Source organism: Hyperolius riggenbachi, chromosome 9 (genome assembly GCF_040937935.1).
Source record: "Hyperolius riggenbachi isolate aHypRig1 chromosome 9, aHypRig1.pri, whole genome shotgun sequence".
NCBI lineage: Eukaryota > Metazoa > Chordata > Amphibia > Anura > Hyperoliidae > Hyperolius > Hyperolius riggenbachi.
The window spans coordinates 195,744,661-195,758,210 of NC_090654.1; the positions used below are offsets into that span (position 1 = coordinate 195,744,661).

Genomic DNA, 13,550 nt, shown 5'->3' on the forward strand with positions numbered 1-13,550 from the left:
TACTATGGTCCTGCCTGCTACACTCTTGGCTCCAATAGAAACACAAGTTTCCAAAAGTTTCCACAGGCTAAAGCTCGTGATCACAGTCAGCAACATGGAACTGGGGAAAGAAAAGGATGCAGGGGAACATCGGAAGACTCAGGGGATAGCGCGGCATGGAATTGGTAGTAAGAGGAGTTTGTAAGGGGGGCAGCGGAAGACACAGCGGAAAACATGTGGGACACGGAGAACTTAGGGGGACACAGGAGGACAGGGGATAGAGGAGGACATAGGTGCAGAGGGGGACACCAAGAGGATACTAGAAGTACAAGGGGGACACTGGTGCATAGAAGAGGTAGATCTAGCAGAGGAAGAGGTGGCATAGTGGAAAGCAGGAAGACACACAGCACAGGAGCTTGTGTGTTCATAGAAATATAAGACATCCCTTGAAAACAAGCCCTAGCACATCTTTTGGAGCAAAAATTAATAAAAGAAATTGCCTTATTGAAGCTTCGCACACTTCCTCCAGTCCCCTGTTGTTGCTTGCAGACCCTCCATAGATTACAGACAAGGGCTTGTCTATAATCTGATCAGGGCCATGATCCTCTTCAAGTATGGCCATACTGTGCCTGCACAAGTACGGCCGCACCTGCACATTAAGCCGGAGCAGTTTGTGCCAAAAGAGGAGTGCGGCCCAGATCAGCTGGAGGGTCCACAAGCGGCATCAAGGGACTGGAGGACAGCAAGGGAAGCCTCATTAGGATCCAGAGGCTTCCCTCTCCTTAGGTAAGTATGTGTTTCTGAGCTCGAGCCTCAGCTTGGGTTGTCCTTAAAATAAACAAATAAAGTCGATGGCATATGGTATGATTAAGGTCAAGCCTGAGATGGCAATTTTGTTCAAATTTGGACAGGCAACCTCTGTGAGGATATATTTTCTTTTCCAGAATTGACTCTACATTAGGGGAAAAAAGGTCCAAACTGTTAAAGAAGGTGGAGAGTGGAGACACATATTTCCAATGTTGAAGTCATAGTTTTTTTTGCTGGAAATGGGGCTCTAAAAATAACACGTTTTATACGTGGGTCATCAGTTAGGCCTAGTGCACACCGAGCGGTTTTTGGAGCGATCCGCCGTCCGCATCCGCCTGGAAAAACGCTTGGCTAATGTATAGCAATGGGATGGTGCACACCGGCGGTTTGAGGTTTTTGCCAAGCCGCAAACGCGCCTCCTGCTGCGCGTTTGTGGATTTCGGAAGCGTTTCGTCTCGTCCTCAATGTAAAGTATAGGAAAAACGCAAACCGCTCTGAAAAACGCTACTTCAGAGCGTTTTGCCAGGCATTTTTGTTACAGAAGCTGTTCAGTAACAGCTTTTACTGTAACAATAAGTGTAATCTGCTACACAAAAACGCACCCAAAACCGCTAGGTAGGTTTAGAAAACCTCTCTAAACATTCCTAGAATCGCTCTGAAATCAGCTCCCAAAACCGCTAGCGTATTGCGGATCTGCTAGCGGTTTTGGTGTGCACTGGGCCTAATAGATGAATCTATAAAAACCAAGGAGGACAGTTAAGTTTATCAATTGCACTTGAAACACTGATTTAATATTGATGGGGAGAATACTGTTCTCTTGGTCGACTGATGGCGACCAAAAGCCTTAGTGAGTCCACTGCATTGATGTGTGCAAAGTTAGCAGTGCCAATGTTTCAATCTATGTTCAGACAGATTTCTGGTGATCCAAATCAAGTGATGCAAGTCAGAAAAAAATCATTGCTGGTGGCTGGCTTATTTCTGATCAGAGTGAATACTGATTACGGTATTTTCAGCATCATGTGAGTACCTAATAGTGCATGCCTGGTTTAACAATAAATCTCTCTCGCACAGAGACGTTTACATCTTGGTGACACTTTGCTCAATGTTAAAGTGTTAATATCTACATAGTGATAGAAGGACTCCTGAGTGACAGTTGTTCAAGGTACTCTGTATAGCGCTGCTGCGGAAAATGTGTCAGCATTATATAAATGGATAAGGATGATGATAAAGTATTACCAAGCAGAAGTAAAACAAAAGTTCGCCTTTTTAAAACAGAAGGTATTAATGATTATTCAGTTTAAAGTGTGCTCCTGAAGTTGTACCACAATGCATCACTGCTGATAAATCATGCAAATCATTCTTTGCTGTAAGCTAAACATATCTCCAGAATCGCTGGAAAGCCTGGAATGCAATGATGTGTCACCTTGTCAGTGATGCATTGTGGGAGACATCATATGCTCACTCCAAACTGAATAATCACAAATAACATCTGTTTTAGGAAGACACACTATTGTTTTGCATAGCTTTTTTTAGTAAGACGGCTTTGTGGTCTTTTGTAGCCCCTAACACACTCCGACGAGTTCTGGTTCACCATGAGCTTGCTTGGCAATCTGTAACAGGCAGAAGTAGAAAATGATTGTCTCCAGTTTAGTTTAGCATGGTTTTCCTTTGGAAGTAAGTACCCTATGATGCAATATTTTGACCCTATGGAAACTCGATACAAGCTAATTGGAGTCCAATGAAAGGAAACTGCTTATCACACAGTTATGGGAAGTACTTTATTGGGTAAATAAAGTTTATTGCTATACCAAGTCAGGGAATTTAATATGCTGGACAAGCCAAATGAGAACGTTCATTTATTTTTCCATTTTACTGTGACTCTTACGATTTCATTGTACAGCCAATAAGTCCATTTTCAGAAGTACGCTATTCTTTCAAATATGGATTCAAAGGGCAATCTTTTTCATTTCGCCTTGGGAACTGGTAAACACATTGTAAATATTTCATAAGATTGGTGATAATAAATCAGGTAAAAATGTTCCTAAACAAGCCTAGCCAAGTTCATCTTAAAACTTGAACTTTGAAAGAAGAACATTATAAGTCCTGTGCAAAGAAAACTGGTGCGCAGTTCAATCAATTAGAATCCTTTTTGCAACAGCTAAAACCTGATTGTCTGCTCTGGGCAGCTGCACAGCTGTTGATCCAGTTTTCTTTGCACCTACTGTATATTGATAAATGAGTCGCAACACACCTCCAACAACTTATGATATGTTGCTCGTTGCTACATTAACACTGCTTGATATTAGCAACTATAGATGTTCAAAGACTGCACTGGTCCTATATTAAACCTAGATTCTCAACACACAGTATGCATAGCCAATGGGTTGCTTATGTTGTGTTCTGGGGGTTCTTGAACTTCTTTGTTTTTAATTAAAGGGACTCCGAGCTCAAATTAAAATAGAAAATGGTACTCCCCTGGGGCTTTCTGCAGCCCAGTGTAGGTCGGGACGTCCCACGCCGGCGTCCTGGCTCTTCTCCCATCACCTCCTCAGAAATGGCTGGCCGGCGGCAGCCGGGCGACACTGGCCCAGAATGTCAGGCTCCTCTTCTTCAAACGTCATGGCTGACGTCACACGCCGGCCGCCTCGTGTCATCACGGTGGCCGGCATGACAGTACTGCGCATGCGCAAAAAATGTTTAGATCTGAAATTGACAGAGTTTGTGTCTACTGAATGAGGAGGTAAGTCCACCACTACCTCCTCTTTTTAAAAAAGTTTTTAATGTATTTTACCATAATTTGGCGCCTCTGTTCCTATCTAAAAGTTTATTGCCTAGCCCACCCTTGGTGGAGGGGTGTTACCCATTTCCTGTCTACAGAGAGTGACTTTTTAATATGAGTGGGGTCAGGTCTAATCTCCCCACCTGCCTTTACAGTGGTTGCCTTTGAGGTGACCCATGTTTGTGAGTATTTTCACATATTGTTATTTTAATATACTGTACCTTGCTGCTTAACATACTACGCTATTGGGCTCTCGGTTTTCTATTTGTGTCTCCATATACGAGTTTAGTGTGTGTAGGTGAACTCATTTCAGTTCAGGTAAGGATTTTCATGGAAAAAATTGTAATAAAACCTTAATTTTATGAGTCTATTTCCATTTATTTCGAGGTATTGCTTTATTTAACATAGTTACCTAAATTGTCAGGAAATGTGATGTCCTATGACAAAATGGAGGTCATTTTCGGATTCAGAGCACCAAAAAACATAGAATAGGTGGAATGACTAAAACAGATCTCAAATTTTTTTTTTTGGCAGACTTGAGTTATATTAAAAAATAATTAAAATAAGTGCTTTAAGTAGATTAAAAGCATAGGGGAATATATGAAAAGCATTCATATACAATTATCCCATACTTAACAAACATTTATCTGTCAGAGGGTACTTGAGTACTAATATTATTTATGCATGTATTATCTCATATTTCCCAAATGTCCCTGGCGTAGGTACCATCATGGTACCTAAGCCAGGGACATTTGGGAAATATGAGAAACATGCATAAATAATATTAGTACTGAGAAACATTGCCATAGAAGCTAAGTGATATGTCTTATAAAAGTGTAAAATGGGTCTCTAAAATAAAAAGTCACATGCTCCTGCTACTGATTGGTCCTCCTCAGCTTTTTCTGGCACATTTATTTCTCGGTAGGAGTGTGACGTACCTGTTGTTCACCCTCCGTGGGATAGCCAAGTAGCTATGGGCCCCGGTTGGAGTTTTACATCGGGCCACTAAGCAGGTTTTTTTTTTTATGGCGCACCAAAATCCTGCCAAAGAACATCCCCAGTGTATGGGAGGTGTAAGAAAGAGGGAGGGGGAGGCAGTCTGTCAATGATTACCAATATTTAATGCACTTATAAAGGTGATCATTACCACCATAGCACCAATGAAAAGCTAAAAAAAATGCATGAGGGAGGACCTCTAGTGGGCTACTCTGAAACAGGGGCCTTGGTGCAGTTCCAACATTTGCAGCCACTATTGTTACACCACTGCTCCCCCTCCCCCTTCCATGGAAATTGACCATCGGAAAGACAGATTTGACCTTTTTGATTTGACCTGCTTTAAATATTCTTCTTTCTACAAAAAGGCAATGTTTGATCATTGAGGGAAAAAAGAAACGATTGGCTAGTTGCCATTGCCATCAAGAGAACCAGTATTCCCCTATCTGTACCAGCATAGGAAGGGCATGAGACCAGCATTATTAGAGGTATGTCCAGGGCTCGTCCATGTAATAAATGTATTTACCTTCAGCTCTCGCTCTGTTTGTTCCTTCTCAGCAGCGAGCTCAGCTAGAGAGGTCTGCAGGGCCTGAGACTCAGTGACATAGAAGGACCGCTCTTCTTCCAGCCTCCTAAATCGCTCTTCATTTTCCTTCATCCTGGTAAGGAACATCATAATGCAGAAGAAATAGATTGTAATCAACACACTTTATATTTCCCAATGCAAATATAGTATGGGTGCAACAGAAAAATGGACCTTCATTACAAAACATACACACACTAACTACCATAAAGAAATCTGGTTTATTATTTGTTATCCTATACTGCGCAGGTGCAGGGCCATGGCCATGTAGCATGTGCTCAGGGGCTGCAGGCGTGCTTGTGCATAGGGCCACGCGCATGCTCGCACGGGATTTTGATTGTGACCCTGCACATGCGCAGTAAGGCAGGAAGCACTGGGTACAACTGTACAACCTAGTGCCTGTTAATAAACGTGCCTAATGGCTAGTATTATGTCATTTTGTTGCCTGTTCCTTTTTAATTTTTGGAAACACCTCCTGGCTGGTCTAGATTAGAACACACCTTTCTAGGATTAAAGAATTGAACTAAGAGTGATGATGTAACAAACAAAAAGTCCAGGCAAATCAGACCTTGCATTATCCTAATTTATATGGATGTTACAAATCTTAGGATGCAACTCATGTGGCTTGGATTGTCCAACAGAAAACCACTATGTGGGTTTTAAGGGTATTTCTTCAGCCCACCCCCTTACTTGGTGCAGCAATTATTTCCCTTTCCTTATTTCCTAATTTATCAGGTGAGTATCCAAATCAAGTATTTGCAAGTATTAGCAAGATGCTTGTACAAGAGGCACTTACAGCTCCTGCTGACAGGTAATTTATAGATTCACCTGATGAAGCAGGCTGCGTACCAGAGAAACGTGTCAAGAAAATATGTCAATTTAATTTTTTTGTCCCTTATTTCTTTAAGAAAGTAAGAGTTATACCCATTTACTAACACTTCCTGTGCACCTCTTTACCCATAGCTGTTCCTGTGGTCCCGTTGGAAGGTCAGAAAACAAAAAAGTGATTGGCAACATATACTTATGCAAGAAAGACACAAACTTTTCACTCACACATATTTAGCAAATTGTTGCAGAAGTCAGCTAAGTAGGTTTTCTGTTTATTCATATCCTTATTTTTATTTTTATCTTCTTCATTAAATGTGGTTATCAAATGATGATAAATGGTTTACAAAAAGAAGTACATTTTTTGTTACAAAGAGTGCACTGATTTCAGATTTTATTTTGGGTCTAGAAAGTCATATATGCAATTACTGCAACCACTCTGATCTTCAAAGGTAATGGGACATACATTCTAATTACTTGTTGGACTTTGTGGAGTGATTGGATGAAAGTGGTATTAGAAAGGAGGAATCGGTTCAACAGTTTTCAGGAACAAAGCAGCAAGTTTATTGTCCCATTACATGCACATGCAATAAAGATCTGACCAAATGGCCAACGATCGTTTCGGGACCCCTGAATGAAAGCAGATATTTTCTCTGCCTCCACATGAAGCCATTTACTGCTACAAGCTCACAAAGCTGAGAAATTGGTTTATTCTAAAATATAATAATTTATGGCGCTAGCAGTTCGGTAAGTGTTTCTACATAAATTATATTTTTTAAGCATTAGAGTTTATAGAACTACACTATAGATCTACTATCTGACTATTAGATATTGCACTTTATTTTTGAATCAAACTTTTAGCTTATGGTTTTAACCCTCCTAGTTACGCCTGTTAATTTCCTGAAGAAGCGGGTGGAATATCTACGAAACGCCTGAAAATTGCCTGAATTAGACAATTCAAATCTTCAGTGGGGAGGTAAGTCCATCACTACCTCCCATTTTAAAACCGTTTTAGTGTATTTTATTCTTCCTGGGGCCTCTGCCTTGTCCAATTACCTATAAGTTTGTCCACCCTTGGTGGAGAAGCATACCTCCTATTTTCCGATCTACAGAGAGTGGCTTCTTAACATCAGTGGGGTCGGCTGTAATCTCCCCACCTGCCTATGCAGTGGCTGCCTTAGCCCTTCCTTGTGAGTATTCATTCACAATAATTTTATTCTATGCAACGTGACTTTAACATACTAGACTATTGTGGGCTCTCAATTTCCTTTTTGTTTTTACAATATATGCTTGTTTATCTCATAATATAACTACCTCACCTGCTTTCGGCCTGAAGCTTCTCCTCAAGCAGCATCTGCATTTTGCGCTCAATCTGCTGGAGGTTACCATGGAGACCTTGCCTGGCTTGTATACTGCCATTGCCTGAAGACTGTGGTTGATGCTGGTCAGCTTCCATTATGGCTATGGTTCTTTGCTTCTCTACAGAGAGTTCCTGTCAATGTGTACATTAGTGAAGATATGGTGAATCAGGATATTATTTCACACACAAATAAAGACTGCTTTCACACAGGAGGCCAAATGATGACACGCATCGGGTTACAAATGGAGCCAAACAAATACTGTATAAACTTTGTTTCCTATGAAAATTGTTTGCTTTAGCAGGAAACAGTATTAACTCTTTAATAAATAGACTATCCATAACAATCACCCTCACATGCAGTAATTACATCAACTTCATTCTGGCTATGTACTACACAGCAATCTTATGGAGCTACATTTGATAGTTTTAGGCCGGTTTTACATTTAAGCTTAGCATTGTGGTGCGCCACCCCCTCACATCACCTTGCTATGCCAAAAACGAGATTCATATGACCCTGCGGCAGAGTATCCCAACTGGGTGATATGCATAGCGCCGCTCCCCTGCACGCTGCACTCTTGCCCCCCCACACGCCCCTCGCCGGCCATGCCCAGTGATGTACTCCCTGCTGGACAGGAAGTATGTCACTGGATCGATCGTACTTGCATTGCTCTGCCCATGCACGCCGCATGGCGCTGCTAAAAAAATTAATATTTCTTCCTTGCGAATGATTTCCATGCATTCTACCGCTGTGTCTTCTACCGCAGAAGTCGTATGGTAACACACTTTTGACTTTGCGTCAGGTTGACAACAAATTGTAAGCTTCCAGGACGGTGCGATGCAATGCAGTTAGTCTACTAGGCCTCATGCACTTTTTTTGCTGTTGCATTACCTTGCGTGCAGAAAGGGTATCGCAATGCAAAAAAAGTCCCCAGGTGTAAAAGGGGCCTTTAGGAGGTTATACACACAGTGATTTCCTGAATTGATACCCAGCAGATTCCATCACACTGAATCTGCCAGTAATCTATTGCACAAACATGTCTGATTGATTCTCAATAGATTTCCAGCTAAAATCGGTGTTGTGTGTTTAAGGAATTGATCCATCTCTAGTCAGATTCCAATCAGTTGTGCCACATCGCTGGAAAATGAATGTGTGTGTCTTTACTAACAATTACCTGGTGTGAATGAATATAATGAAAGTGACTGTTTACTTGGGTCAGAATTTGAATGAGTTGCTCACTCAATACTATAGAGGTCAGGAACCTTTATGACTGAGAGAGCCATAAATGCCGCATATTTTAAAATGTAATTCTGTGAGAGCCATACAATATGTTTCAAACTGGGACAGTGCGCATGCGCAGCAGAGGGCTCACGTCCCTATTGCCATGGTGATGCATAGACAGTTGATCCTCCAGGCATCAGAAGTGTCAGACACGTCTTCAGCTTCTCTTGGGTTTCAGCAACATCAGCAATTTCCCAGAGAGCCAGACAGGAGAAATACTGACTAACAACTTGTACAATTAGCTAGCTGACTTGGTTGATTCACTTTGTAGGATGAGATCCCCACACTTTGGCCCAATAGGCTGCTTGTCAAGTGAAAGACAGCCTATTGGGCCAATCAAAGGGATCTCATCCTACAAAGTCACAGGACCTGACAGGGTCCAGGGTGGGACAATTGGAGCCACTGTTAGTTTTGGGGGGAGCGTGAGTAAGTCGTGCATGCTACAGCAGTAACATGCCTACTTTGAACATTTTACTTGCGCTGTCCCACTAAGCGGCGCTGCTTGAGCAGTGTAGCTTAGTGAATTAACCCCTAGCTGTGAGCCAGATATAGCCATCAAAAGAGCCACATCTGGCTCCCGAGCTATAGGTTCCCTACCCCTGCTATAGAGATATGAAGTCACTCAAAAAATACTCCATAAATTGCTTCCATACTTTATTATTCTTCCCTTTCATCAAGAATATCTGAGAAAAAAGTACTTCTAAAATGATGACAACTCTGGTAAAGGCCTCACCTCAATCGTCTTCTGTAGGTGCTGCGTGAGACTGCATAGTTCTTGTTTCTCTTCTCCTACTCCCTGCAGACAGTGGACAGTCAGCTCAAGTTCACTGAGGTGAGAGAGAGAAGGAGGAAGAAAACACATGCTATTCATTAATATGTTATATACCGTATATACTCGCATACAAGCCGAATTTTTGACCCCCAAAAAGGGGGTCAAAAGTTGGGGGGTTGGCTTGTATGCGAGTCTTCCCTGGTGGTCCGTGGTCCGCGGCCCCCGCTACCCCCTGCCGCCGCTGCTATTACCTGCAGCGGCTTCCTCTTCCCCGGCGCTTCCTCTTCCCCGCTCTGCGCTCTCATGCCCGTATGAAGAGATCACAGCAGCGTGCTCGGCGCTGCTGCTGTGACGATGCAGGGGGCAGGAAAGAGCGCGGCTCCCTGTAGCGGCGATCTGTATCGCCGTTACCAGGGGAACTGCTCTTTCCTGCCCCCTGCATCGTCACAGCAGCAGCGCCGAGCGCGCTGCTGTGATCTCTTCATATGGGCATGAGAGCGCAGAGCGGGGAAGAGGAAGCGCCGGGGAAGAGGAAGCCGCTGCAGGTAATAGCAGCGGCGGCGGGAGGGTGGCGAGCAGGGCACTATACTGGCCACTACCTACCTACACTGGGTACTATACTAGCTATACCGGGGCACTACCTACCTAAACTGGGCACTATACTAGCTAAACTGGGCACTATACTAGCTAAACTGGGCACTTTACTAGCTATACTGGGGCACTACCTACTTATACTGGGGCACTACCTACCTATACTGGGGCACTATACTAGTTAAACTGGGCACTTTACTAGCTATACTGGGGCACTACCTAGCTATACTGGGGCACTACCTACCTATACTGGGGCACTACCTACCTATACTGGGGCACTACCTACCTATACTGGGGCACTACACTAGCTAAACTGGGCACTTTACTAGCTAAACTGGGCACTATACTAGCTATACTGGGGCACTATACTGGCTATACTGGGGCACTACCTACCTATACTGGGGCACTATACTAGCTATACTGGGAACTATACTAGCTAAACTGGGCACTTTACTAGCTAAACTGGGCACTATACTAGCTATACTGGGGCACTATACTAGCTATACTGGGGCACTATACTAGCTATACTGGGCACTATACTAGCTATACTGGGGCACTACCTACCTATACTGGGCACTATACTGGCTAAACTGGGCACTATACTAGCTATACTGGGGCACTATACTAGCTATACTGGGGCACTATACTAGCTATACTGGGCACTATACTAGCTATACTGGGGCACTACCTACCTATACCTTGCACTATACTGACTAAACTGGGCACTATACTAGCTATACTAGGGCACTAACTACCCTTACTGGGCACTATACTAGCTATACTGGGACACACTGGGGGGATCACGCGGCCAGCATTTCCTACCCCCGGCTTATATGGGGGTCAATCATTTTTCCCTGGTTTTTCATGGAAAAGTTGGGGGTCGGATTATATGCGGGTCGGCTTATATGCGAGTATATACGGTATACATAAACAATCAGCCAGTACCCATGTCTTAAGGTACATGAGCACAATGCATGGTGTTGGGAGGGATGAAGACTCGCGCCCATATGCAATTAACTTTTTCTCACGAGTTTTCTCCTAGGTGATATTTTCAAATGTGTCAATAAAATGCCTTTTAAACCACCGGTAAGCAAACAAATGCTCAAAATAATTTTGATAGTACTTTTTCGCCGACTTTTAGGTACTTTTTCCATCGCAAAGTGCTAAAAAGTTATTTTAAATCAAAGATGAAAAAATATCTCCCAGGAGAAAACATAGGAGAAAAAGTGAATTGCATGTGGGCCTCAAGTCTCTGGTGATAGTGTAAAGGTGGCCACACATCATATAATTTTTTAAATATCTGTTCAATTCAAGAATTGCAATCAATTTTTCTGGCTGATTGTAACATTTCAAAAATATGACCAATGTACCACACACACACACACACACACACACACACACACACACACACACACACACACACACACACACACACACGTAAAATTTTTCCCCAATTATTATTATGATAAAAATGATTGGAAACGCTGAGAAAATTGCTAGGTGGTGTATATTAACCACTTCAGCCTACAGGGTTGAAATTTTTTTGCATCTGAGCAACTTTCACCTCCCATTCATTTGCTAATAACTTTATCACTACTCGGCACAATGAATGGATCTATATCTTGTTTTTTCCGCCACCAATTAGGCTTTCTGTGAGTGATACATTTTGCTGAGAATTAACTTATTGTAAATCCATTTTAACAGGGATATTAAGAAAGAAATGGAAAAAAACATTATTCCTCAGCTTTTGGCCATTATAGTTTGAAATTAATACATGCTACCATAATTAAAACCTATGTACTTTATTTACCAATTTGTCCCGCTTATTACACCATTTAAATTATGTCCCTATCACAATCAGGGCCGGATTTCTGGCAAGGCCACATAGGCCATGGACTAGGGCACCAGAAATTTAGGGGCGGCTCAGTGAGGGGCAGTAAAGCTGTTTTATGCAGCCATCCCTATCTACAAGGACAGTTTTAACCTTTGAACTCTGTCCTGTACTTGTGTCATCCCTGCAAGTCCTGTAAGCTCTATCCTGCAGGTACACATCAGCCTAACTCACATGGAGACACAATGGGTCCATCATTAATGAGATGGCAAACATAACATAAAAGTTGTTAAGGAAAACATAACTTATAATCTATACGCATATTACTGAAATAGCTATTGTCTGTGACATCCAATGATAGAAAGTAAGTAGATTTCTCATTGGGGCACACAGAGATAACAACCATACAGATGGTATACTGTAGTTGGCCTCGGGCGGTAAAAAGTACAAATCCGGCCCTGATCACAATGTATGGCGCCGATATTCAATTTGGAAATAAAGGTGCATTTTTTTAATTTGCGTCCATCACTATTTAGAAGCCCATAATTTAATAAACCATATTGATATACTCCTTTGACATGACTATTTAAAAAGTTCAGACCCTTAGGTAACTATTTATGTTTATTTTTATTTTTTTATTATTATTGTAATTTTTTTTTTTTTTTTATTAAAACTTGTATGTGGGTATTTTTTGGTGTGGGAGGTAAACAGGGGATTTTTAATGTTTAATAATGTATTTATTTAATTCAAAGTGTGTTTTTGGTGCAGTTTGCTATTTGGCCACAAGATGGCCACAGTCAAAAAGTCCTGGGAGCGATCGATCTCGCTCCCAGGAAGAAGAAAGAAGACCAGAGCTCAGAAAAGCCGCAGCGTCTGAAGAGACGCTGTCGGCTTTTCTCCGGGGGGGTCCGATCAGTGAAAGGGATTTATAATCCCTTTCATTGATCGATGGGCTAACGGCCAGCAGCGGGGGCGTGCACGGGGGGGGGGGGGGGGGGCCGCGGGAGCACGCGCGACCCGCGGGAGTGCGCGCAGCCTAACTGGACGAAAATTTTTGTCCAGTTAGGCTGAAGTGGTTAATAAATTGACAATCTAACACACACCATACAATCTTTAGAGAAATTTAAGAAACCAGCATTCTGGATCGATACGAATCGAAGACAAAAAATGGGAAATCCAATCGGATTTTTCAGTCAAATGAAAAAAAACTTTAGATTTTTTCGGGAGATCTCATCATATTTATCGAATTGCTGTAAAATCGAATCATTTTATTGTATCGTGTGTAGCCACCTTAAGCGTTAAGTGCTGTACGCCTCACCCCGATATGGCAGAGTAACGTATCTTTTGTCTCTCAATTGTCTTTTTGTTAAGCTAAATAAGCTACCGTAGTTTGTCCAACCTTTCTTGATATGTGAGACCTTCCATGCCTCTGATTAATTTAGTTGCCTATCTTTGTATCTGTTCTAGATTGTTTTCCTTACAATGATTTAATTTGCAATACTGTTTTGGTGAAAATTCAGAAGCCTCCCCCAAAGTTTGAGTAAATTCTTGCTCATTCCTAGTTCAGATGCCAATTTTCTGGGGAACGAGCGCAGTCTTGTTGTTGTATAATGCAACCAAATGGCACCAATATTTGTGTGTGTTAGTGGTTAACATGTGGTGAGGTTATGGTGCAATAAAAAACAGCTCTATGTAATGTCTATCAGATAGCTGCCATCTGCACAGATGTACATGCATGGAATGGGCACCAG

At 42.2% G+C, this 13,550-nt stretch overlaps 1 protein-coding gene across 7 annotated transcripts in view; it reads right to left on the minus strand.

Annotated features, from left to right (window-relative positions):
- PLEKHD1 (pleckstrin homology and coiled-coil domain containing D1) overlaps nt 1-13,550 on the minus strand; it is a 664,905-nt gene that overhangs the window by 21,504 nt on the left and 629,851 nt on the right. For all 7 annotated transcript variants that reach the window (XM_068253846.1, XM_068253843.1, XM_068253844.1 and 4 more), the window contains 3 exons: nt 9,339-9,432; nt 7,286-7,458; nt 5,085-5,217 (listed from right to left, as the gene is read on the minus strand). In XM_068253846.1, the coding sequence (XP_068109947.1) occupies nt 5,085-5,217; nt 7,286-7,458; nt 9,339-9,432 (400 nt within the window). The remainder of the gene's footprint in view (nt 1-5,084; nt 5,218-7,285; nt 7,459-9,338; nt 9,433-13,550) is intronic.